This window comes from Ixodes scapularis, unplaced genomic scaffold (genome assembly GCF_016920785.2).
Source record: "Ixodes scapularis isolate PalLabHiFi unplaced genomic scaffold, ASM1692078v2 PGA_scaffold3__209_contigs__length_174095766, whole genome shotgun sequence".
NCBI lineage: Eukaryota > Metazoa > Arthropoda > Arachnida > Ixodida > Ixodidae > Ixodes > Ixodes scapularis.
This window is the reverse complement of record NW_024609868.1, coordinates 163,331,348-163,359,003: the sequence shown is the minus strand read 5'-3', so window position 1 is coordinate 163,359,003 and position 27,656 is coordinate 163,331,348. Positions and strand designations below refer to the sequence as shown.

General features: G+C 44.8%; 2 protein-coding genes across 2 annotated transcripts in view; both read left to right on the top strand.

Annotated features, from left to right (window-relative positions):
* Positions 1–10,896, top strand: part of LOC121837354 (adhesion G-protein coupled receptor G6-like) — a 45,648-nt gene extending 34,752 nt beyond the window's left edge. Inside the window, exons 3-5 of the mRNA XM_042292949.1 lie at positions 8,538–8,777; positions 10,589–10,705; positions 10,889–10,896. Of these exons, the coding sequence (XP_042148883.1) occupies positions 8,576–8,777; positions 10,589–10,705; positions 10,889–10,896 (327 nt within the window). The 5' untranslated portion in view covers positions 8,538–8,575. The remainder of the gene's footprint in view (positions 1–8,537; positions 8,778–10,588; positions 10,706–10,888) is intronic.
* An 8,276-nt stretch (positions 10,897–19,172) lies between these two features.
* Positions 19,173–27,656, top strand: part of LOC8051371 (bone morphogenetic protein 1) — a 61,482-nt gene continuing 52,998 nt past the window's right edge. The window contains exons 1-4 of the mRNA XM_042292948.1: positions 19,173–19,334; positions 24,121–24,264; positions 25,287–25,556; positions 26,260–26,504. Of these exons, the coding sequence (XP_042148882.1) occupies positions 19,175–19,334; positions 24,121–24,264; positions 25,287–25,556; positions 26,260–26,504 (819 nt within the window). The 5' untranslated portion in view covers positions 19,173–19,174. The remainder of the gene's footprint in view (positions 19,335–24,120; positions 24,265–25,286; positions 25,557–26,259; positions 26,505–27,656) is intronic.

Below are 27,656 nucleotides of genomic sequence, written 5' to 3'. Positions count from 1 at the left end.
ATCTCAAAATTTGCCTTCGGTACTTCCTGAGTAAAAACATCTCCAACTACAATTTTACGCAAAAGCGATGTTGAGTTTTGGTCCAGTCATGTTGTGTCTCAGCATACGAATGATTTAAAGCTTTTTTTTATGATTTTCCTTTTTTTTTCGTACGATGCGAGATGAACTCGGTGCATCTTATTTATTCCATCAGTTTAAATTGAGATTTTATTGATGTCTCGAGTTCTTCAAAGAAAGGCGCGTCAAAAAATATATATGTATTTTTTTTTTCTGGGCTTCAACATGTAATTTATCCACACTCAGCCTACCACAGGCTTCTAAATATATTAATGCGATACGTTGCCGGCTTGGAACTGGGAAATAATGTGGAAATTTCATTTCAAATCTTGCAGGAAAAAGGAGTCATGTCCCATAAAACGTGTGAGAAAGATATATGCTTGGCAAATTCTTCGCTAGGACGATACTGAAAACCGTTTTTGCTTCATATGTTTAGTCCTCAAGTCATTGACTTCTAAAAAACCGAAGGCGGATGTTGGGATTTGAGCAATCGTCACAGCTAGTCGCTCGTTCGGGAGCTTTGCCAGGCTCCTTCCGCAAAACAAAAGGTTTTTGCGTGGCTTTTTAAACTACATCAAAAGCGTCACGTGTTCATAGAATTTTTTTTTGTAAAAAGATCGGAATCTGAGTTTTTTGACAGTAATGTACCTGGTTTAGATAATAATGCGTATTGTTACATGCAGTTTTATTAAATTATTTATGAACAGAAAGCTGAAAGAGCGAAATGCCTTTTTAATCAAATATAGCCATTTTAACGAAGAAAGCCTTTGCATACAATTACAACGCCTTTATCGACAAATATAGCTATTTTAACAAAAAGGCCTTTGCATGCAAGTGAACACTCAAAACTTATACGGCGGAGCTTCCCTTTCCGGCTACGCCTGACGCGAGTGCTTCGGCAGCGCGCACGCCACCCTCTCCTTTTTACCAGCGCGCGGGCCGCAGCGCCAGGAAGAGGGCTTCTCTGTGGGGTGGCGTTCTTCGGAACTTTGACGCGTCGCAGCTAATGGCTCTTTAGGTGCCGTTTCGCTCAGCCAATGGGAAAATGGGGAAATGGCAATTTAGGTTCCGTTTTTCGCGGTTACTGACGCCGGCCGCTTTACTCCATGGGACCAGTTATTGCTTTCGCATTAAAAAGTAGATATCTCGCGCTAATCTTCTAGGCGCATCAGTATTTGTTTTTGCCTCTAGCGCCACAGTATCCCAAATACGACTTTCAAAAGGTAAAATTTAGAAGCTGTTGGTTTTAATGACTCAATTTAGGGACTTTTTTTTATTCGCGATGTGTTTGATATTTTTAAAGTAAACAAGCTGGACGGGTGTATTCGCGTGTTTTATTATAACTTCCTGCATTAAAAATAACATGCTTAATTATTTGTGAAATTGAAAACCAGAAAACACTATGAGTCTGTGTTAAGATAATTAAGAATCTGGCAGAAACAAACGCTACGCCCTAGCTTGACATGTGAAAACAAAGCTTGAAGCATCGTATTTTCAAATCTACAAATTTATATGTAAGAACCATGGATTACATCTGATTTTATTGAGTGTTTTAGAAAAACTTCAAGACTCTTGAGATGAAAAAAAACTGAAAAATAAACTAAACAATAACCTGTTTGAGATACTTGATGTTAAAATTCGAACTTTTAGAGTATCCTCTTGTATTGAGATGCGCTTCTGTTGAAATAACTTTGCCTATAACGATATTGTACTTGCTGAATAAGAGTTTGTTTAAGTTTCTATTTGATATATTTTAATCCGTAAATTTAAATGTAACAGATGCATGATTATTCAAACCAGGTGCATTATGAAAAAAAAAAAAAAAAACAGTTCTGAACCTGAAAACAAAAAAAACAAAAAAACACAACACATTTTATAGGCAGTCGGTGTTTTTAACGTAGATTAAAAAAAAACCTTGGTAAAAGGTTTTGTTTTGTTCTAGGTATCTCAACGTGGCGATCCTCCCAAATACGCGACCTGATACAAAAGCCTAAGTCGCAAAATTCGTCTTTGGTTTTTTAGAACTAAATAAAACGACAATTAAAAGTATGAAGCGAAAACGGTTTTCCGTTTCGACCTAGTAAAGAATTCATTCTCCGGCCGCTGGCACCTCGTCAGGCAACCTGTTTGCCTTTTGTGCCGGCGGACCGTTCAAGTCCAATTTGTATTTTACTTGAAAAAAATAAAATGATTGATTGATTGATTGATTGAAATCGACCAGCGTATGTAGTATATACAGTGCGTTTCACGTAAGAGTGATAAAAATTCCTAAAATTGGTGTATTCCACGTGAAAACATAATTTTCTCGGGCTGGCATTACTCGCGGGGGCGGACATCAGCAAACGCGCGATACTTACTAATTAGCTAGTTAAATATTTGAAAATGACTAGTTAACTTTTAATTAGTGAAAATAAACATGTGGTTCCTATTAGAAACTTGCTGAGCGCCATCGAAAACCACGAAATCAGTCACTTTCAGAAATACTTTAAGAGTGTGAGAAGCTTAGTAGTGCGCTAAAGTTACCATCGTGGAGCAAGTAGCAACTACAAGGATGGGGCTCTCATAAGAGACAGAAAAATCGCACATGCGCCTTACCGCAACCTCTAGCCTTGTGCCAGCTCCACGAATAGTCAATTTAGCCCACTATATATGCTTCTCACGCGCTTAAAGGGGCCCTGCAAACATATTTAAGCGTCCATCTTTTTTGCGGTTTCCACGTCTCTTGGGGTTCGGGGAAGCCAGCGGGCACGGAGAGAGTAAATAAATATCAGTGCGTCATATTTTAACCGGACGACGCGGAAACCTCCTCCACCTACGAGGGCGACCCGCGTTGCCGAATGCGCGCGATATGTGACGTCTTAGGTCCTGGCCTTACTACTGGTTAGAGCCGCTAAAAGCTTCTTTTAGTCGAAATACAAAATATAAGTGGCGAGAACCGTTTTAATTATGTATGAAAGTAGTTTTTCTTCAGTATTTTAGATCAGAAAAGAAACAAATGCAGTTTATAAAGTACGGAAACAAGAAATGACCCTTCGACATACCCGCCACCAAGCGGCGGAAAAAACGACGCATACTAGAAAGGGCTACTGGGATGAGGCACCGACGAACGTCAAGAGTACAAAGGTCCCAGGTGTACGGGGCGGCGCTGCGGTCGTATACCGGCTCAAGGATCCGACCGGTTCCGAGCGTTCCGAAGGCTTTCGGCGTGGGCTTGGCTGGCCATTTGGCCATTTGGCGGTATGGTAGCGCGAAGTAGCTCCCGTTCTGATCTGATCTTTATCCGTGTTTGCTCTCGTTTGTGGCCAATGAAGTGTTATGCCGAAATAGTCTTTAATCGTGCAGCAAATGCAATGTGAGCCGCCCTGGTCGCGCGCTTCATACAGCCTATCCAACTTATGCATTAGTGGCGCCCTCTTGAGCCGTCGACACGGAGTGCGACAGCCGTGAGCGCTCGATGAGCTCACTACTCCTCTTCTAGTTCACGGCCACTCAAGCCAGGACCTACGACGTCATGAAGGAGGTTATTTTTTGCTTGTTTCTGTAATTCTATTTTGCCTATAAGTTTTAAAATAAAGCGAAATTTGAGAAACGGAAAGTTTCATTAAGGTACTACGCTCAGTGCGCTCTGGTTCGGTGCAAATTAAAAAGCAGTCAAAAAGGTGTTGCAGGACCCCTTTAAAATCTTTCTGAAAGTGCTTCATTAAGTGGTTTTCGATGGCACTCAAGAAGTTTTTGATGGGAACTATATGTCTATTTTCACCAATTAAAAAGTTAATGAGTCATTTGAAATTAATTAGCGAGCTAAGTAGTATTTCTCGCGCATTTCCTGACGTCCACCACCACGAGTAACGCGGTCCTGAGAAATTTATCTTTTTACCTTGAATACACTAATTTTAGGAATTTTCGTCACTTTTACTTGAAACACTCTGTATATATATAGTAATGAAGTCGCATTGCGAAGCAGTGTTGGTGTTCTAAAGCCTTTTGTTAACGCTGAAAATTGGACAAGTTAGCAAGGCATCATTACGAACCAACGCACAGGTCGACAGTCAGTCAAAAATTCAAGCACACAAAAAATACACTCACGCAACGCTGAACTGTCAATTCATAATCTGTATTTAGTCAAACTTCCTCCTCATCGACCCTTAGAAATAGGATGCCAGCCCAACAACCAAGAGAAAGGAAAAGTGAAAGACACGGGAAACGAAAAGGAAAGAGACAAGGAAAAGGAGAGAAGACTAGGAATAGGAAAATGGAAGACAAAGAATAAAATATGATAGCAGTAATAGCACTGCAGATATCAGGAGTGACAGAAATTAATAACCAAAATATGTAAACCAGGTGACATCATGGCCTACTGTAGGAAGGTTAAGGACAAAGTGCTGACGCACCGGGCATCCCGTCGTGCAATGTTCTGCGGTTCTATTATTTTACGGGTGAGCTGGTTTTCAGTTTTGCCTAACACAGCATAGTTGTACAATCGCGCAGAACAGCCACAATCCCTACATTGAAAACCTAAGAGACCAGAGTTGGAATTGGCAATGATGTTGTTGTGCTCACGCAGGCGGTCATTTAAACGCCGTCCAGTATGTACAAAGTACACTTTTCCACTGGAAAAACGTATATGGGGCTCTGCAGTGTTATTATTATTATTAATATGCTTTCTTTTTTTTATGTTCTATTTTACTTTTCCTAGTCTTTTTTTCATTTTTCTTGTCTTTTACTTTTCTTCTGTTTTCCTTGCCTTTGACTTTTTTTATCTTGGCTATTAGGCTGGCATCCTGTTCCTTGTTTTCGATGAAGAGGAAGTTTCACTGAATACAGATTATAGGCCTGTTCGATTCGCCTGAACTGGCTGAACTAGTTCAGCAGTGCAGGAACTGGTGCATTCGATTCAACCGGAAGTTGTACGGCCGCTGCACTGGCGCATTCGATTCATCCCAGTTCTGAACGAGTTCAGACCCAGTTCCTTAAAATCTTGCACCGGCTCCGGAGTCAGTTCAGCGTCCTTGCAGAAGCAGACGACAAGAGCAGACGGCGATAGCAGACGACAGTCCTCGTCCGTCTCTGCTCGCGGTGCCATTTTTCGCAGATCTTGCTCAAATGTCTGCGACGTGCAACAATAACGCCGATACGGAGGTTCCGTTTCCTCATTTATGATAATGACGTACCCGCGGTGGACGCGGAATTGAGATTATAACCGAGGGTAGGAATTTGATTATGATATTCTGAAGGCGTTTTAGGCACTTGCTCGTGTAGGTTTTGCTCCTTGTGTTGAGTGTTGAAATGTTGGCTCACGTGAATCGTTTCTTTTTGATGCTATCTGAGGATCCAAAGTGTTGATAGTCTTCCTTACAGAAACGGGAAAGGTATTGCGCTCTTGATAGTCCCCGAATTCAGTTGCTCTTGAATGCATACTGACGACTCCGATACATTGCAGATGTCTGGGATTTAGAACATTGGCCCTCGCATGCCCCGTAGCTAAGCATAATACTGCATGCTATGTCTCTGGTATCTGTGGACGCCTACTAATGAGCCTGAGAAAAACGCCGAGAATCGGAATTTGCTTGGTAGCTCCACGTAGTTCTTTCTTGAGAATCAGAATAAGCGCTTCAGCTTGACGCGAAAGTTACGGTCGATAACTGTCTTGGCCAGAACGCTATCGTCAGGCCTTCGTCTTCGAGGTGACCGCTACCGACCGCGCGCGGCCGCCAGTGAATCCCGGCGCACAATCATCCTGATGCCGCGAACCTATCGTCGAAATGCGAAACTCGAGAGACTTGGAGTGAATCTACTATTGCTAAATGAATGTGAAGGACAGATCGCTTACGGAAACGACAGGAACCGAACGACCGTTAAAAATGCAGACAGAAACACATTTGGTGCAGAAAACGTTTTTAGTACACTCGAAAAAAAAATATTCACAGAAAAGATTCGGTTATTATACTTTAAAAATAAGGAAACACGAATGATCTCATCAAATCGCGACTAATTAAATGTAGCATACAACGTGGCGTGGAGAAACAAGAGCCAACAGATGCAGACGACACCCTGCGCTTCCACTCGCAAAGCCGATCACAGCGCCAGTCCTGGCGCGGCGGCTGCAGTGGTTCTGCGCCGCCGCTGCACGACTCCTGCACTCCTCTGAACTTGGACAGAACTGGTTCAGAACTTTCTGGCCGAATCGAACAGACCTTTTGATTTGATAGAAAAAAAATTGGGTTGTGTGTCTGTTTATACAGCCTAGAACTTGGTCTGCCTCACAGGGGCAGACGATCGCGTCTCCCAGCTGTAGATGAGAAATTTAGCCAGTGCGATACAACCGCTAGCCTGGGGTCTTTAACGTGCACCACGCAGTAGTGATACACGACCGCACGCCGGTACGATGCTCATCCAGATCGACAACGGGCAGGGGTGGGGCTCGAACCCAGAATCTTTGGGTTCTGCAGCGCGAGCTTTCGCTCCACGTGCTCCGAGCGGGTGTGCGCTAGACCACTCGGCCACCGATCCCTTTTGATTTGATAGTTTAGAGCTGTGGGAGTGTATTTTTTTTTAATTTTGACTGTCGACCTGTGCGCTTGTTCGTAAAGCATTTTGGTTCATCTATCTCTGTATATATATATATATATATATATATATATATATATATATATATATATATATATATATATATATATATATATATATATATATAGTGAACGATTAGGGGAGGGAGTGATTACTGAATTTATTGCATCGTACTTGGGGAAGAGAAAAAAAGATTAAAGGTAATGCCTATATAAAAACTCGCCAAAGACAATTAAGACTGTTTACCTGTAGGAATGCGAAAGCAATCCTACACGCAGTGCGTTCTTACAAGCAGCGTGCCACGTCCTCCTTTCTCCCACGGCGCTCCGGCAGTGACATCCCGCTCCCTTACTGCGCAGGCGCGGCGAACCCCGCCGACCTCACGATGGCTTCCGGGACAGAGGGCATCTGCGTGGCTGTGCTTTTCTTTCTGTTTCATTTCTGATTTGCTGCTTGACGACGTAGTTTTATGACCATCTTTCGCGGTCAACGACGCCGGCTTTTCGCGTAATGGGACAAGTAAGGACTTAAAAAAATAGAGCTGGTGAAACTTTGGACCAGGAGCGGATATCGAACCCGCAACCTCCGCCTATCCGCGACGACAACTTGACCGATTAGAGTCATTAGACCATCCCGGCCACTGGTCTTGGCAGACTCAATTTTTGACCAGGTGCCCATGTACTGTTAGTTTCGAATTCGCTTAATTGGGGTAACGACAGCCTTTGCGGATTTAAGGCCCATGCCAGCTCCGAGTTGCGGCAGTGATGTAGCACGTCATGTCCACTCGTAAATGTCGAAAAGGGCCCGCTTTCCCGGGTATTTAAGGAGCCACTCCTTCCCATAGGGACAGGCTGCACCGTATATATTTATGGGGAGTGAGGTAAGATTGGTAACTGCAGCCGTTGTAATAATGTGGACGAATGGGAGAGAAAGTGAGCATTAAATGTACCGCATTAAACATGGGTGAAGGGAAAGGGAAAGATAGCTGGCAAAAATTGAGCCAGCAGCGAGAATCAGACGCGCAACTTTTCGCCTATCCGGGGCGACGCCGTAACCGATTGGACCATCGCGGTCACTGGCCTCGGTGGAATCAATTTTTGACCAGCTTTCGGTGTGCGGTTAACCCAATAATAATGTGTACGACAATTTTAATGTAAGGTATTCGAAACAATGGCGTGGCTGCAATTTACAAGCTCTGTTTTACGCCTAAAAATGCGTGCCTTTCCGTAGAGTCACAGAAGACTCTCCGTGGTTTAGGCGCCTTTTTCTTAAATACGAAAGCACTACAATAACGTTAATGCTCACACACGTTTTGATTCGCAGATAAATTAATCATGAAGATGTTTATGCCCTAATTATTGTAACTTTTATGCTGATCATTACTAGTGCCAGATGGTGCTTTTCCAAGAAATACCGTGTTTCGTTTACAACTTTCCAGCATTCACAATTAGAAAAGCGAACAAAACTATGCCAGTGATGTTGGGTTTAAATATGTTCTCTCTACAGAAATGCGCCCGTGTAGTTTCTGGAGTTAATGAACCTTTAAAACCATAAAATATACACGGTTAATGTTTAGGCAAAAGTGTATATTCGAGGTAGCATAAAACACAAGCAAAAACGAACGCGAGAGTGCATGCTTCGGACAAAGACAATGCAGCCAGTGAGAGTTTAAGAAACGTGGCGTATTATGTCACGCTTCGTTCTTCGGCGCTCTTATCGACCAGCAAACTCCCTGACTGCAACACGGTAATAGCATTCTCCGCCCTACCCTGCGTGTCTTAAGCTAAAAATGACGCACACGCCCTTCGTTCTCAGCATTCGCACCATGATGTTTTAACGCGCACTTGCTGCGCGGGTCGTGTCACTCACTCACCTTTCCTTCTTCCTCGACTTTCGCCTTGTCTGCGATCAAGTCGGGGCCTGCGAAGAGAGGCACTCGCAAGAGGAGTTCATGCTGTGGAGCCCCGACTTCCCGGAGCCCTATGGCCCAGACCAGAAGTGCTGGTACTACATCCGTCGAGCCAGCAGCGCCGTTTGCGGCCTCGAGCTCACCTTCTTCAACTTTGAGCTGGAAGCCAGCGACGGATGCGTGTACGACTTCCTCGACGTGGACGGGCAGAAGTTATGCGGCTCCATCACTCCGGGTGCAGTCCGTGAGTACACCACCGCACGCCGTGCGAACCCACGACGCTAGGCAATCAAAGGCATGCTCCCAGCGAGCTGGGGCAGTTTTATAATACTTAATTGCCGGTTCGCACATACAACGGAGCGCTGAATCATTGCTAAAATTAGCGGTAGTTTAGTTTCTTTCCTCACAATTTGCAGTACAGCAAAGTGGCTCGCTGCAACGTTCACGAGACACCATGACAGCGATATCTTGGCGCCGTATCTTGTTCCCTTTGGGGTCGTAGTAAGGTAGCTTCGTTCTGAGAGTGGATCGGTTGCTCGACAGTGTTCCTTGCGCACACCATCTAACAAGTTAATCTTGAATGGGAATAATTCGCTTGAATTGTAAGAACTCACTTCTGCAGCGTCTTAGGTACGATGCACAATACGGCGCCACTGGAATTACTCACCTGTACTATATTAGCCCTGCACTAAATAGTGTCCCATTAAAGTTAAGGAGCCCAATCGTAAATATTATCAGAAATTTTTATATTCTATCAAACATTTTCGATGACCCGTCTTACATTTTTAATTGCCCATGAGATCTCTTTGAAGGCCCATCACACCTTCCGGACAGCCCTAATACCTTAATGGCCAATCAAACATCTTAGAAGGTTCGACAAGCTTACTTGACGGTGTGTGAAGGACCATCTAACATTTCCTGATGGTGGCTGACGGGACCGATAAAGGCTCCCGATTGTGACTGACAAAACACCAAAAATGACCTATTGGTAGCTCACAAACCGCCAAAACGTTTCTGGTGGTGACTGACGGACCATGAAAACATTTTGATGTCACCCGGGTGACTCCACCAGAGCATCGTGATTGACCATCAAAACATTAAATAGGCTGATGGTGCTTCTCATGACATCTTTCGGTGGTGGAATGAGCCTGGCCATCTTCGGGAAGTTAAATCAGTGGCCGAAAGGGTGCTCCAAGGAAATCACGTTGTTGCGCATGCGTGACTTGCATCTGGTGTAGGAAGCTCACAGCTGTGTGACACAATAACAAATTGTAAAATTTTTAATAATTCTCCTCACAAATTGTCTTAGGGTGCTCGAAAGGCCACGAAGTCACCTTCTTATAAACCCAGGTATCTTTTTTTTTCATTATAACTAGTAACTAAATTGTGTTCTGCCTCGTTGGTGAAACGCTTTGCTGATCCTCCCAGTAAGTAAAGTAGATAATATATTTACGGTTCAAGTGGCAAAGCACGACACGAAAAAAATTGCAGAAATTCGATCTGTGAGTCATATACAGCTTCGCTGTAAAAACTGGATACATGTTCTATAGAATTCTATAGACCTTATGGACCATTCTGTATAGAAATTCTGTAGAGAGTGCCTGAACATTTTTGTTATGTGTGTCAGCCCGTTGTAAGAGGTTGTTAGTGTCAGCGGTGATTAGCACTGTAATAGCGCTGCCGGTCTAATCTTCAAGAAGGCCGTGTCACGTGCAATGGAACGCGGATATGTGATAATATTCGTAACGAGCGTGTTGTTCAGATGTACTAGATAACAGAAAGTATAGAACATAAAGAGGACGAAACACAGACGAGTACATTCTTTCAACTTACAACAGAGTTTATTCCATGAAATGCGAACGCATGATCCCCTGCGCAGACTTAGGGAAAGGGGGAAAGGGCAGCGTAGCAGCGTCCTCTTTATGTATTATACTTTCTGTTACCTAGTATAATTTATAATATAGCGTGAAGGCAGCGTTCTGTCTAAAACACCAAGTTAGTGTCGCGCTTTCTGCGTGGACAAGCCTTAAGGTTTTTGGTGGACGCTCGTTGCAGGGGTGTTCATGTTCAACAGAGACCAGCTCCTGATTCACTTCAACAGCGACAGCCAGACCAACAAACGAGGCTTCCACGTCAAGGCGAGGCAGATCACTACTTGCTATCCAGGAAGCAGTAGGTGGAGCTATAATTTCGCTTCTGCAAACTATTCGGGTTTTCTGGCGACTATTGGGCCAACATTAATTGGGCCGTGGTTCCGTGGGGTGCTTTTCATGAAATTCAGAAACCTTATCTCTCTCATAGTGGGCTTTGTAATTCCGTTCAAATGTGGTTTTCGTTTCCTTCCCTTTATTTCAGGTTCATGAATGGTGCTCTGATACAACAAATTTGTTGCGGAAATTTCGGTTATTACTTGAAAGTTGAAACTTGAAACTTGAAGAAAACTTCAATATCGAAGTGACATGAAGCTTGGATTAATTTAACATTCTAAAGAACTCGCCTTCGAATTCCTTCCTACTACAGTCAGTGAAAGCTTAAAAAAAACGCTTGTTCATTCTGTAGCCAATAGAATTGCGCCATTAGCCGATAAGAATGATGAGAAACCTATGCCGATGCGTGAACCTAACGGCGTCGCGCTCCTTCACATGTCGCTGACTCTAGCACCAGAAACTTGGGAACAGCTAAGTAGTTCAAGGATCTTCACAGCTGAGCTCAGCTCAGTTAGAGACGTTGTCTGTCCCTGTTACTTTTTATTCCACTGTAAAAAATTCTTCGTCCTTCGGCCCCAGTCCCCGGTAAAAAAGCATAATGGTAAACAGACATCGCAGCACGCAGTATTGCGCGAATATTTGCGTCAAATCGGAAAGATTGTGCCGATACCAATTTGATCCAGCCTATCTGTGTGAATTATTGGAAGGGTAGCGGGCGACGCCATCCTGACATAACGTACCCCTCGCCATTTTTGGATAAATATCGAGAGTATCATTTGTGAGTCGGCAATGCCGGCAAGGCGTTGCAATTTCCTGACTACCTCAAAACCGACGTCGAACAAAAAATTACGCAAAACGGTATATGTATACTTTTAGACTTACAAAGACAGACAAAGAGGCAGAGGGAGATTAGCTGCATCGTATATCCTTTCGACCTCTCGTTCTGTTAAAGGGGTACTCTGGCGATTTTTTTAGCTATCTCAACTAAGTATATTTGCTGACTCCCCGGCCTTTACCCTTTCCGGTATGCTATTTAGTATTACGAAATTCATAATAGTTATTGCGAAATCGGCAAATGCAAATGATGCAAAAACCAACATTCAAATATACCCGCACTTTTCAGTGCTGTGACGTGAGTGGCGGGCAGGCTTGCCAGTCGAGCAAGCAGTCTAAAAAATAGAATATGCCAATCACTTGTTCCGTGCTGGAGCGCGGGGACTGGAGCGAGCTTCCAAAGTATTCCTTTGACACCGCGAAACTGCTTCCAATCAGTTGGGGACACATTTTACAGTCCAAAGAGTGAACCTCTGCCTTCCACTGACGTCACTTTTTTGTTGTTGCCAGAAGATACTTTCAGTTTGAAAAACACGGTGAGGACCAAAATTGTAAATTCAATAACTTCGTGAAAAAAAAAATATTTTAACCTAATATTTGGGATACTATTTTGCGATGTCGTTTGGCGAGTTTAACAAAATTTCAAGCAAATCGGGGACCATGAAGAAATCGCCGAGCGCGACTACCGCTTCGAGCAAATCAGAAGGGTGGAGCGAAACAGGTGACCGCTCTCCGCAGGACAACAGCGCTTAGACCAAAACTTGTCACGTGACTCGCTCTGGCGCGCTGATGGATTCACTGGGGCCGTAGTCTTCGCCGTTTGCCAAGATATGGTGATGGGTAGGGGGCCATGTAGGTCCGGCTTTCCAAATGCGCTCTACAGTGTTTGCTGCTTTTCGTGCATTACATCGCGGCCGTCGTTTTGCGCCGTGAACAGCCGGAACTCGCCATTGCCAACTATTCGGTAATGGCCGTTTGGTTCGTCGGAGTCCATGCGATTATTGTACTGTGTTTGTTGGGCATAATTCGACAGAGAACATCTCTTCCGTGACAGTGAGGCTTCCGTTGAATGAGGGCGATTTTCTTCTTTCTGTACTTTGTGTTCGCGTTGCTTTGTGCTGCACGCGACGAATTATGCACGTATCACGAATTACATGATATCGCGGTTAAATTGTAAGTACACTGCAGGCATGCTTGTGATAGTTGCTTTGTTTCCGTCACAATAGGAAGTTTCAGTTAATCGTTCCGACACCTCCGATACTCCCGATAACAAAGAGTTTTCGTAGACCGTTTTCACCGTCCCGTAACGCTCTCCGAAACCCGCTAGGATATCCGGAACTCTACAGCCAAGGCCATCGGCGCGCAGGCGCAGTAGCGGCTTCTTCGTTGCGGAGAGCTTAGCGGAGGAGGAAACGAAAACTCTCTAACGATACGATGTAGGCACAAAGGCGGCGGGGGAGTATCAGGTATCGTTATCAGAGGCATCGGATGGATTAACTAAACCTTCCCAATCTCTACGGTCCTCCGCGTTTGATTTAAGTTTTGCTTGGCGCGAAAATAGTTTAATACTATTTAATCATTTTCCTTCCGTTCCGCAGAGAAGAATCGATCACTTTTGTAAAAGTGCCGAGAACAAGCTATGTGTAATAATAGTGGCTTCATTAACTCGTGGGAGCGATCAAAAACAATTCCGTTTGTCTGTGTATGCGTACGTAGTGCGCTCTTATAGGCAGTTGACGTGCGAACCAATACTGCCGATATTTCTGCACCAAGCGGGCGTATGAGTGACGTCCGGCCGATTCAGAGCTGACGCATATGCTACATCTGGCTGCTACCTGGCGGACAGTCCGATTTGGGCAGTAGTCACACGATATCCCTCCGACACCAGGCCGTTGGCGAAACAGCGGTACGCCCACGCCTGTCCGATGTAGAGATCTGGTGCAAAACTGTACATTCGCCCAATATTGGGACCAATGTTTGGCCAGTACAGGAACGACACTGTCCAAGTATCGCCTTTCTGTGCTTGTAATGTCATGTATAAAAAAAAAAAAGAAGGAAAAAAAAAAAAAAAACATATCAGGAGATTCAGGTCATTCGAAGACGGTTAAGAGACCTATTGCAACTTCGTGCCTGGAGTCTGAATGCTGAAGTCTTGTGACCACCAGGCGGATACTAGTATTAAATATCTGATTTCTAGGCTGGAATTGGCTGGCTTCCCGTTTTCGGTCTTAATTTCTGTGGCGGAGACCGCTCCACAAAAATTGAAGTGCTTGAAAAGAAAGGTCCCAACGTGGCAGAGAACAAAAAGACCAGAAGTTATTCCGTACATCCACAAGGTTGCCCACAATCTGAAGAAAGTTGCAAGCAAGTACGATGTTCCCGTTGTGTTCTCTGCCCCAAAGAAGTTGGCTGGGTTGTGCTCCTGCATTCCTGATAAGAAGGCGAAAATGCCATGTTATAAAAAACACGTCACCCCTTACGTGGACTGCACAGTGGGTGTGGTCCACGAAAACCCACCGAGTTGTGGTAAGGCATACGTCGGCCAGACGGGGCGGTGCATCAATCACCGAGCACGGGACCACAGATTATCAGTAAGATATAAATATGGCTCGGATTCGCCTATACATTGCAACACGTGTGGCTGTGTTCCGCAGCTTCAGCAGATAAGGATTCTGGGTAGAAGCCGTAAGACGGTGGATCGCGAGCTATTGGAAGTATTCTTTATAAAAAAAAAGTGGGACGGCATGTGTCAGCGACAGTTCTATTGTACTTCATAGTCATGAGTTTCAGTTCTTGAATGATGGGGTACAAATTTAGTCAACTTTTATGTGGTGCTGCTTCGCCTGTCGTGTGTATATATATGCTTGCTTTTCCTGAGTAAGGCTATACTCCGTTTCATACATAGCGTGGAACACAGTCAAAACTAGCGCACCGGTTTGCACTGCCGACCGCCTGCTTTTTCCCCATATTATAGTGCTGCCCCTGCAAAAAAAAAAAAAACCAAAGAAAGTCGAAAAATGTGCATCTTCGGAGTTAGTAACTGATAGTGGCGTTGTGATTTCGACGGAACACCGATTTTTTTTTAATATGAAAAATATTGCAAACTACTGTAAATTGTTTTCCGTTTTCGTCCGTGCGGCAGCCGCTTCGGATTCTCGGGTTGTGCGGCTGCCCCTGCCTCGCCGGTTTTGAAAGATGGCGTCTTACGCAAGAAGCTTTCCCCTCCTGCTCGGATATTTTCGAAGATTCGTTCTGCGAAGATCTCGAAAGAGTGCAAGCAGGTGATCGCCAACATGTACGCGAGTTCGAGAACGCGTTTCCCAGAGACGTCGGTCCGTGAAGTCCTGGAGACGGTCAGTATAGACCCTTTCAGGCAACATTTCATGGGCGCCGCCATCTTGCCGTCACGTGACCCTGCCGTCATAGCCGCCCTTCAGTTTCTCGCCGTTCCTCCGCGTTGTGTGCTGCACCGGCCACTACCGGAGCTTTGTTTTCGCGTTCTTTTACCTTCCGCGTTGAAATCGTGTGTTTTCTTTAGTCCTTTTCGATATTTCGGGCTTTCATTTAATCATTTGATATCTATATTTCAATATAGCTCTTGTATTTTCTTATTTATGAAATGGAATCGGACAGTGAATGGATCGACGATACTAGATTATGGCTTCAGAGACGATGTAAGTTCATCCCATTCTAACGTTTTTCTCGCTAATAAAGGGCAGTCAACACCATTGCGACATATGCAAATTTCAACTGACGCAGTAAGGCTATTGCAGTCGTGCATCCCGCTGCATGTGGGCGCTCGTTTCCGTAAAGCCGACCCGCATGTAAGCGATTTAGAGTGCGACGAGAGGAGCGACGGCGACAACGACGAGAGTCAGCGACGAAGATTTCTCACTGTCGCCTTTTGCATCGCTCGGTTTTTTTTGGTTTCTAGGAAACGTCACTCACCGTCTTGGTCGCTTGCTCCCGTCGCTTCCATGCGGTTTGCCTCGTCGCGCGACTGCCCGAGCGATAGCGAAGCGGGTCACCGTCGCGTGTCTCGTTGCTCGCCGAATCGCTTGCATGCGGTTATCGAGGCGCCAATGGTTCAATGCTGTGTGCATGGAAATTAATTGAGTATAAACCGCATGTAAGTGATTTGGTGAGCGACCAGATAAGCGACGGTGACCCGCTTCGCTGTCGCTCAGTCAGTCGCGCGATGAGGCAAACCTGGAAGCGACGGAGCAAGCGACCAAGACGGTGAGCGACGTTTTCTAGAAATCCCAAAACCGAGCAATGCGACGGGAGACAGTGAGAAATCTCTGTCGCTCGTCTCGTCGCACGCTAAATCGCTTACAAGCGGGTCGGCTTTACGGAAACGAGCGCGCTCATGCAGCGAGAAGTACGACTGTGATAGCCTTACTGCGTCAGTTGCAATTTACATATGTCGCAGAAGTGTTGACTGCCCTTTATTAGCGACCAAAACGCAAGAATGGGATGAACTTACATGGTCATTGAAGCCTGATAATCTTGTATCGTCGACACATTCGCTGCCCGATTCCATTCCATAAATAAGAAAATACAAGAGCTATGTCGAAATATAAATATCAAATGATTAAATGAAAGTCCTAAATGTCAAAAAAACCTAAAGAAAATACAAGATTTTAATGCGGAACGTAAATGAACATGAAAACGAAGCTCTGGTAGTCGCCTGTGTAGCACACAACGCGGAGCAACGGCGAGAAACTGAAGGTCGGCTATGGCGGCCCGGAAGGCGCGCGAAGGGCGCGCCGACTGGTGGCAGCTCGAGTAACTGACTCGCTGAAAGCGTCTATAACGACACCGGAGTGTGGGCCCGTACTGTCGCGAAGTACAATGCGCAGCGTCTATCTGGCAAGGTGGCGTCCCTGAAGCGAATACCTCGCAACATCAAAGTTTCCAGCACGCGGACCGTGTTCTGGACTGCCTTCTGTTATGTCTGGCGTTAAAATCGGTCGCATGGTTTCAAAGTGAAACAAGCCTCAAGAAGGAACCGTGTCGGGGATGAATCGTTTCTACGGCTCCGTCTGCTTGCGGGACCTTTAACTTTGGTTGGCTAGGTGGACGATGCCCGTGGCTGCATTCCGACGCGTCTGGTTTCTTCTGCCTGCGGGAACGCAACCTTGGTCGGCCCCGTCTGCCTGAGGCACCTTAAACTTGGTCTGCTAAGTGAGCGACGCACATGCCCGTAACTGTATTCCGAGGCCCCTGCATTCCTCGAAAAGGAAACAACACTCGATCCTGACCTCGAGTGCCGTGTGTTGTGTACGCGTCTATTGTGAATCACCCTCGGTTCATAGAGGCGCCGGCACCAGAGCAGCGCGATACTGCCGTCTGGATGACTGCCTTACACCGGCGAGTATTCCGACTCTGAAGGAAACTTTTATGAAATCACATCGCGCGAGGTAAGGCCAAGCCGTCTGACCAATAACGGTGCGGTCCCCTTCTCCCAGTATTCGTTATATAAAGGCCCGTCCACCACTTTCTCGAGGTACTCTCTGACTTTCACGCTACCATGTAAAGAAACGGCTTGAAGTACAGACGCCCTGGATCTCGACCGTTCTTCCGTTTTGACGAGGCCGGCGCGGGGTTCAAGCAGAAAACCAGCCCTTACGACCTTGTAAATAAAAAAAAAAAAAATTTAAATATGCACTTCCGCAATGCGCACATTCTTGCAGAAAAATACGTATAAAAAATATTTCCGCTTTAGGTGGATTCGAACCACCGCCACCGAGACGTCGGTATCGCCAGAGCTGCGCCTTGTAGCGCTTGTCCACGAAACACGCGGAGTGACACTTTTTTTTTGTATTTTCATGCGCACTACTTCACTACCTTTCCCAGCGTTGCACGCTATGTATGAAACGGAGTATAGCTGCAAGTTAGCGCTTGTCCAGTACACCTCTTGTCCTTGTCTTTTTTGCGCTATTTTATATGTTTAAGTAGGAGCTTGTAACTTTCAAAATGTAGTAAAACTAAGACCTCCGAAGTAAAGTAAATTTTTATACAAAACAGTACCTTCAATCGTTCCCATGTATTCTTAACCGCCTAATTAAATATGCAACAACTTACATGTTTTGTGATGTGGAAGCTAACATAAAACAAATTAATGCAGAAATTTACGAAAAAATATTTTAAATTAATTAGAACATATTGCTTATCCTATTTTGGAGCGGTAAAAATGTTATGCATTTAAGAGCTATTTTCCAGGGACGCCCTTTAATGCAAGTTGTGTCAGTATGTCATTCCTAAAGGGTAACTCCTGTACATGTTCTCGATTTTAGGGTTACGACTGTTTTTTTTTTTTTTTGTGAAGAAAGTGTCCTTTAATTAGGAGGTACCAATATTTTTAGAAGCTTTTGTGTAGATATCTTACGCGATGTTGTATTTCGGGGTCAACGGTGAAACCGAAACTACCGGCTCGATCATGATTACAACCCTTGCGATCAGTGCATGGCCATCGTGTGACCCAAAGTTAGTACCGCGGTAGCTCGAAACGTACTAATGGCCTAGTCGCAAGACCAGTTCCTATGAGTGAGGTAAGATTCTACGACTGTTTTACGGCTTTGCTTTGTAGATATCAAACATCTGTAAGAATTATTAATACACATTTATGAACGACAAGCGAGTTCGCCACGATGAAGGGTGGCTCAGCGCAGGTTCAGAACGAGCCCCCATCTCTTATCCTATAAAAACTACAATATTGTTGGTGTGACATGCGCGTTGCAGAAGCGTTGTGGGAGCTAATCGCCAGCTCGCCCTGAGCAGGAACTGACTGAACTATGGCCGCCAGTCTTGAGCAATTCGTGATCGCTGAGGAGCACTTACAAACTACGGCCGCAAAAACCACATAAGGAGAAATCATCCGGTGGGATGGCTGAAAACATAGCAGAAGAACAGGGTAAAAGAAATGACATTACAAACAAGTAATCTAATTGAGTACGAACATGACGACATCGGGGAACAAGGTTGCTTGAGAAACAGCCAACCCGCTGAATGTTCTCTCAAAAACTGGTGGTGGCATGTTTTATCGTATTGATCGTGGTTTCCTTCAGAGTAATATTTTGGCATTGCGCGTATTTAGTTTCTGTATATCAATATCACTCATTTATTTTAGTTCATCTCTTGACTAGACTTACCTTTTCAAAATCCAGTGCGTCCTCTTTCATGCAAATCACGCGGGAGATGCAACTGTTGCAATCTACGGAGAGAGTTCGGTGAATGACGTCGCTGAAAATATGTTTACATCTTAAAACTGCGCTTTGGCAATGAACATAAATTTTCACGTGCTGAGTGGAGCAGCACAGACTGTTTGTCTGAACATACTTCTCGTCCTTCACCAATTCCGTAGATTACAGCGATTGGGTTTTTCTGAGTGTCATGAGGGGACTAGAAGCTCCCGATTTTCTAGAGTGCAGGACGTGCCAGTGTGGTTCACTATCCGTTCGAGTCTCGATTAGACAGCGAGCTGCGTGTCGTTGTTGGTCACGCAGTGTTGCCCGCCCCGCCCCTTTGCGACGTTTGCACGGACAGGGTGAGTGACGACATCACGAGCTACGGCTTCCCGACGGCGTACCGGGGGAACATGCTGTGCCGCATGACCATCACCAGACCCTCTGACGCCTTCTGTTTCGTGGAGATGGACTTCAACGAGTTCGACGTCGAGAAGTCGTCTCGCTGTGACCGTGACTTTCTGCAGATCGACCGAGATCGGTACTGCGGCACAATGCTCAAGGGACACCGCAGTGAGTACAGCCATTTGTTTTGTAAATGGGGAGCTGGCAATAGGGTTTCAATGCTAGCTTAGCTTTCTGGCACAAGAAGCTCTACGGATCACTGTGCGACTTGGATACCTCCATAAATAACACATATTCTACTTGTTTCCTTTTTCTTTCATGTTTTACTTGACTTGCCGGCCGCTTGCACTAACGGAAAGGTAACAACAACGCAGTGTTAGGTAGCGTCACTTCCTGTGGTCACTGTACAAACAATCAAATACGGTTTCTTGACCAAGACCCCGATGCAACGCTACTTCCGGTTCGGAAATCTCTCAGGAACCCGCCGGAATCCACATTGGAGACATTCGTCCCTGTAATACCGTCGTGTGTGCTTTGGGGCCGCGTTCCCGCTGTAGATTGTCCGCTCACTCGAGGATTAAATGGTCAGTTACCCCGTAATAAATTGTTCCAGCCGTAAAAGTAGGACAGAGTAAAGCTGCAGGCAGCATTGTTGTTTTTTTTTTTTTTTTTTTAGAATTTTGGTAATAATTAGGAACCAGGAAAAGGCTACGCTCGATCAATCGGTTCGCCAACTTATGAATGGTTCCTTCGGATAGGCCGGATCAATCTCGACAGAAGAGCTTCGTACCAGCTAAGGGTTTGTGGATTGCGCATCGAATAAGATGAGGAAACTCCTTGCGCAGAAACGTGGCATCTGCATCGCTTCCGCTGTAGCACCGGTACTGTGTGACATTTTCCTTGCAAATTGTGACAAGCGCATATCTGAAAAAATTCAACAGAAGGAACATGTTAAAATTTTTCGTTACGTAGACGATTATTTGGCGTGTGTTTCCCCCCTGTAATTGCGGATGATCAAGCGATCGCCCGTTTTTTAAAACTGTTCGCAAGCTGCGCTTTCGGCTTAAAATTCACCCACGAGACATCGGTCTGGGGTCTGCTGCAGTTTTTGGATCTTGGATTATATTTCGGTGCGGAGCGTACCTGCTGAGCGTATGAGCCCCGTTCCAAGAAAGGAATGTTGCCATTCAGCTCGGCGCACTCCAAGTTAGTGAAGAGGGCATTGCTTCATCTTGTCTAAGGGCCGCGCTAAAGAAATCGTGCCCCTACCGGATGCAAAACAGTTTTCATTCTCAACTCAGCGAACTTGAAGAGGCAGGGTACCCCCGTCATGTTCTTCGAGATGTCTCAGAGACCTTAGCAAAAACGATGAAAAAAGACAACAGCGCAGTGTGCGAAAGGGCTCCCAAGACGGTAGGTAGGCCTGTTGTCTTGCCTTACATTCACAAGATGTTCCACAATCTGAAGAAGGTGGCCCATCGCTTTGACATATCAGTCGTTTTTTCAGCACCGAATAAACTATCTTCACTGTGTAAGAGCAGATTAGGAGAGGAATCGGATGTGCCACAAGAGTCGTGCAAAAAAAAAAAGAAAGCCGTTTACAACTCCCTGTAACGCAGAATTAGAGCGCAGCTCTTGAGGAGGAGGAGGGAAGGGCACTGGGGGGGTGGGACAAGTGACCTCGGGTGGCGGGGGGTCACGTGGCAATGCTGATGACGTCATCAGTGATGATGACGATGACGATGCGGATGCCGGTGAGGTCACTAATGACGTCATCAGTGATGATGACGATGACGATGCGGATGCCAGTGACGTCATCCGTGATGTCACTGATGACGTCATCAGTGGCGATTGCGTCAACGGGGGTCACGTGACCTCGGGGGGGGGTCACGTGACCTTGGCAAGGGGGTCACGTGACCGGGGTAATCATCGTGACTCTCGTGAGGGTAACCCTAGTAACCCTCGTGAGGGTAACTCTCGTGACCCTCGTGAGGGTAACTCTCATAACCCTCGTGAGGGTAACTCTCTTAACTTTCGTGACCCTCGTGAAAGTAACCCTTTTGAGAGTAACTAACCCTCGTAACCCTCGTGAGAGTAACCCTCGTAACCCTCGTAACCCTCACGAGGGTTACGAGGGTTACTCGCGGTTACGCCGACGCCGACGGCGACGCCGCTCAAGCCAGGAACGGGCGCCTAAGAGCTGCGCTCTAAAACGACATGTCACTAAGTTCCGCGAGTGCGCCACTAGTGTCACGTACGAAATCCCCCTGTCATGTGGTAAGGTGACGTTGGCCAGACGGGGAGATGCATTAATGATAGGGTCAGAGAGCATGCGTTGGCGATCAGGCAGTCACCGTCTGGCCACTTAGCGGTCCACTGAGACCGTTGCGATTGCGGGCCCAACTCTGAAAAGTGCAGCCCCATCTTTGGTGACACCTGTGTCATGGGCCGTTACAAAACAAAAACGGCAAGAGAAATTCAATAAGCCTTCCTGATTAGGTCCCACCACGACAGTAGTTGTATAAGCGCTCCCTCTTTGTCGTTGACTGATTAAGAATTCTACTATTTGAAGAACCAATGACGCTGGCATTTGAGGGGTGTGTGTTTTTAGACCATATCTTTGGTGTTCTGTCAAGTGTACCTGCTTTTATATTTTATTTTATTTAAATTCTGTCATCCAAATAAACAATTCAGTTGAAAGTTACGCCCCGTCCTGTCTAGTTCTCTCTTCGTTTTTTGTCCCTGTTGTTTTGGCGTATTACACCATGAAACTTCTTGCGAATGACTAGGCCAAGTAGCGGAGCCGAACTTACTTGTGCGGAAGCTCCAGTCTTCATCTGTGTAGCCAGTTAAAACGTTGAAGGGCCATCTATAGTGCTGATAAGTTCTGCACAATATCCCCCAAAGATTCCACGTATAGGTAACGACACTAAATTTGTTTTCAGTGACCGCAAGTGATTAGCAGCGACGCATATTCTTTTTTTTTTTTTTTGCCGTCTGATGGCACTTTTGCGAGGCGTGCACATTTCAGTGTCGTCCGAGAATGCGAAACAGTATTAATGTTTATTTTCTCCTGTGTTTATTCGGCTGCTGGCCAGCGATTTGTATGAAATAAAACGCGAGTGATGCAAACGCTCGGGATCGACGGCACTACTCCTGCCGTAATAAGACGCCGAATGTCTCCAAGATGGGGAACGCACAGATGGCAGACGACAATGTTGGTTTCGATTTCGAAGTTAATTGAAAGTGACGTCAGGTGCAAGAAGCCTATTTAACGAAAGGGGTAGTAACACTCAATGTAATATTATAAAAAATATATGTGAAATAAACCGGCACCGCACCTGCAGTTTTTATCACGCGAAAGTAAACACTGAACACTTGAGCACTTTTGGTAAGGTACCACAGTTCTTTGTGCCAAAATTTGGTTTTGTTTAGAAATTGAGGGCCTTAAAAACACGAAAAACTCGGAAATAGCCAAATTTGACCTTCTTAGGCTAGAATTTGGGTACACTGGCCCTAATTCGTAGTACAAGTGCCAACACTGGGCTTCGTTCCTGGTAGTGTGGCTGCCATCTGGTATCTTTAGGCCAAAGTCGCAAAACATGTTACACTACATCTCTGGTTGTCGGGTTCAAAATGGCAACGTTGCGCGTAAATTGCCAAACAAGGACCGTATTTAGGCTCCGCTACAGCGTCTTTAATTTATATCTGGTATGTTTTGATTAAAGTCGGGCACTTTTGCAATTATATGGCGATTAGATACGCCAAAACAATGCGCTCGAGCACTCATTATTAACGCTCTGGAGCAACACTGTATTACAAAACAAGTTAGGCCCCTGGAATTGCCAGGCTTTTGCCAAGTTAGGCTTTTTTCTGGCGTCCTTCCTGGGGTAAGGTTAAAGGTTAAAACAAATCTCGCGAATTCATCGTGGAAAGTCGCGTGGTGTGAATAATACAAATGATTTTTTTCTAGCATACGTCTTCGTTGAAATGTGACCATATGCGGAGAAATATATTTTTATTAGCTCTTTAGAATGGTTCAACGATTCCGCAGCATTGCGTGGAAAGTAGCTATATACTTAACAATATTCTCGTGGCAGAAAACTTCGCACACTCTTTTACTGTGTTTTTTTAATTTTGTCGCTTAGTGTGAGCTGCAACATAGCCGCTGATTGTCATTCCGCTCCTGCCGTAGGTTAACTGGAGGAACAACATTAGGTGCGTAACTCTTCTTCGCGTGGCCAAGCGTGGCAGGCTAGGTGAATAAGTCTTTGTAATATATGTATTCCGGTTTGCTAAGGCATTGTTTCCATATTGCCATGTAGCAGTTTCATAGAGTGTAAATCTCTGTAGAGTCCCTCCCCGATCCCATCTAGTGGATTAGCACCAAACGTTTTGTTACATTCTTGCAATGCAGTCGATCTAAAGTGCTTAAGAGACCGTGGAGTATACAGCTGACGACACAACACAGTTTTGTAAGTTGAATTCTGCGTCAACGCTGTGTACAAGCTGGTATTTTAAATGAGATACATATTTTTAGGCGCAGAGCTGTCTAGTGCCTAAGCACCATATTTCGCAGGAAAACAAATCGTATACCCCGTAATACTATGCTATTTAACGAATAATAACACTGTCCTCTTAAGAAGCTGAAGAACACTATGTACTGTAAAACCATTGATTTTTGTGGCCCCTATATTTCGCGAGTCGGTTAAAGAGGCACTAATCGCGGCCACTAAATTTAGCAAATTCGAGACGCCTGATTTGAAACACTTAAGGACCGAAATTTTCGCGTCATCTTAAATTTCGCGAATTTTTCAATTCGCGAAATTTAAAGGCTCGCGAACAATGAGGGTTTTACTGTATCTGGACAGGCGGCTCACATTTTCATACCGACCTTGACTTACCGAGTGCTGCTGAAGGAAAACGAAACAGCTTGGGTTATGTCTCCCCTCAGAACAAATGGCGTACGATACCGATGGGAACGCCGTGATGGTCTTCAAGACCGACGAGTCCGTGGCGGGAAAGGGCTTCCGCGTCAGGTTTCATCAGGTGCCCTGCGCTGGAGCACACCGGGAGACCACTACAGCTATGACGGCAGGTAAACCAAGATTATTCCCTTTTTATACGGTATTTATAATGGCCAATGTATGAAGCACATCTATTATTCTCGTGCGCTCCTTAAAAGTGATTTGCACGTTTGGCGTTACTAATAATTTTTCTTCGCTCTTCTTTAAATTATTACAATAATTGCGGTAGTCAATTGCAAACAGACAGGGAACGAGGCCGTCCCGGAAACGTGGAGAAACTTATTTTAGCATTTGCTAAGCCTGGATGTGGTTCATGCTGCACAATATCACCTAAACAGATAAACATTCATTTGGGCTGAAAGAATTTACGCAGTAAAGTGCAGGCTCGAGTCCCTTCCACAACCTTAAAGTCGGGGTCACACTGCTCATACATCTTACAAAATATAGGCTGCGAAATACAATCACCGCAATATTCGTGTTTTGAATGCCGTGTGCCAGTTATTTCTCCTTGAACGCATGGCCATGCGGCATTCAAAGCACGAATCTCGACGTGGCTCGCGTTCGAATCTGTATGCAGATTGTCCTTTTTACGTTGCATAAGAAGCGTGACGCAGGGCTTATAAAACCTGTTCTGAAGACAGAAACGTTACCCATATGAAAACACTTTATAGGATAATTCATAACTTTATAATGAGTTTAATAAAAGCGTGATCAGCGCTTTTTAAGTAGTTGAAAGGACACTAGCATTGAGTACTCACCTCTCAAGGACGAGTGTATGCCTCACTGATATGGATGACAACTGAATGATACGTTAAAAACAGGAATTGCAGCCAGTCATGAAAGTAATATGGACTCCTCAAGAAAACTAAAAAAACAGATAAACACCACGAGAAGTCAAGGAGCGCCAGAGTTACAAACTCACGTCAATATAAAACTGCTTCGAGAGAACTAGAAGACAAATAATACGGATTTTACTATTATAAGTACTATTTTATTACTAAAGCTACGAAGCCTTGCGACAGTCTTTCTAGTTGCCTGAGCAAGCTTCTACGACGGAACACAGTAGACTCACTGTCCGTCAAACGCCTCGCAGGCTTCACGCCGGGTCCCCCGGCGGCGGCGACGCTCCAGTGCGACCAAACTTTTGAGCAGCAGGAGTTCTACATCCAGAGTCCCAACTACCCGTCCAACTACCAGGACAACCAGGACTGCCATTACGCTGTGCACCGGGCGGGCAGCGACGTGTGTCATCTAGAGCTCGTGTTTGCCTCCTTCGACGTCGAGTCCTCTCCCGGCTGCCAATTCGACTACCTCGAGTTTGGTGGAGAGCGTCACTGCGGAACCCTGCCTTCCGACCACTCCTGTGAGATTTCGTTAGCAATGGAAATCCTCATCCGCCGTGTCTTTTCACATAATTAACATAACAAAAAAAAAAAAATAACAAAAAAACCCAGGCATGGGCTTGGTTTTGTTTACTGATAATTTTGTCGGGACGAACGGGCATCACAGCTGTAGGCGACGTTATTTGCAGGTAGATAAGCTCCGATTAGCGAATCTTATTTTACAATTATGCGGGATATGGGGGTATAGATTTAAGTGTCACAGATGGCTGTAGACTCGGAGGACGCTGTTTGGGATCGCGAATTTCGGATCAGTGTCGACTCACCGGGGAGCATTTTCTTTCTGTGATCACTAGTGCGGTCTGCACTTCTCCATATTGGTTTCAAAACTGTGAACGTAAAAATTCTAACCTCTTGGTTTGATACATAATGCTCGAACGACTATGGTGTCTAGTACTCTCAGGCTTTTTATGTAACATCATTGGTCCCATGAGTCGTTTAAAGAGGTTGGTCTATGTAGTCAGGCGTGACGCCTGACTACTGCAATGAAATCCATTCTCTAATTTAACTCAAAGCTTGGTGCTGACCGAGTAACCTTTCAAGAGGTTCTCAGAGAATAGATTACGTTGATATATAAAAAAATATGTCTTAAAGGGCGCGTAAAAGCATTCACATTTATGCGATACAAATAATAATCTATTGACAATATTTATAAACGCATTACAGACATAGTGCCCTTTGAAGTGGCAGAGAAGATGCTGCACTTTCATTCGAACGGCGCCAACACCCGACGTGGGTTCTCCGTCCGGGGGCGCCAGATAAAGTGCGGCCTCGGAGTCGACCATCAATCATATCCCGGAGACCAGAAGTCCCAAGTGCACGGCGTCAACCAACTGACCACTCCGAGCATCTTGACGACCACGAACCTTCCGCCGTCAACGCGGAAGTCCTGTGACTTGTACATGGATAAGGCAGGTGATTTTGCTTGATTTACGCTTATCTACAGAGCGTGTTTTGAAGACATTTTCCCCCAAAAAGCATGTGGAAAAATGTAGGGTATATAGTCCGCACCTGGCGAATAGATAGCACACTCTGCAGTCAGAGCCCGCACCGGGGCGTCTAGTCCGCACCTAAAAATTATCATAAACAACCAATGTTGGCTAATGCCTACACGAACAAGCCGGTATTATACATTGGGTGGTTTCGTCTCAAATCGGGCAGGCTAAAAGGGTCTAATTTTAATGTTGACAAAAAAATATATGTTTTTGGAGAATTCCTTTTATGAAGGAGGGCGCAAACCACATGTGTCCCAGATTTTTTGTTCTCGAGTTACGAAGCGCAGAAGCCGCAGTGGCAGAAACTATAGTGTTTTTGCCCGCCGTCGCAGGTCGCGTGTTTGACAGCCTCTGCTGGCGCTAGTGTTTTTTCTATACCTTTATAACTTTCCCCCTCATTTAATATGTACTATAAAGACACCTTTACGTATGCAAACCTTTTTAGAAATTGTATTGTTTTCTAAGAAAAAATGTCAAACTCGTCACCCAGGTCGATTTTTGGTCAACTTTGACAGGTCATTACTTTGTCTGCACTAAAGGTAAAGTGTTCTTCTTCAGCTTTATAGAAAGCCCAAAGCAAGCCCATTATAGATATATAACATCATTATGATCTATTGAATAGCCGCTCCTCTACCTTCACAGAAAAGTTGTAAGAAATAACAAATGTTAAAAGTTTGAGATCGTTTTTCTCAAAAACCTCATCTTTGTGATTTTTAATTTTTTAAATTCTTTTACATATGCAAGCCAACTACAAGAAAAAAACAATCTAGAAATGTAATATTTTGGTTGTATGTCCTCTATTTGACCCGCAATAGAGTACATATGACCAAAATACTACATTTTTAGATTGTTTTTTTTTGTAGTCAACTAATATATCTAAAACAAATTAAAAAAAATTGAATTTACCAAAATTGTTTTTTTGTGAAAATCGACCTCAAACTTTACAAACAAACCTCAAACCGGCATTGTGCGCCTCTACTATGTGGAAAATATGTTTTTAGTTTGGTTTACGTTAAAAAAAAAAAAAAAAAACGTAAAGTAGGCGAAATGGTAATATTCATTGTAATT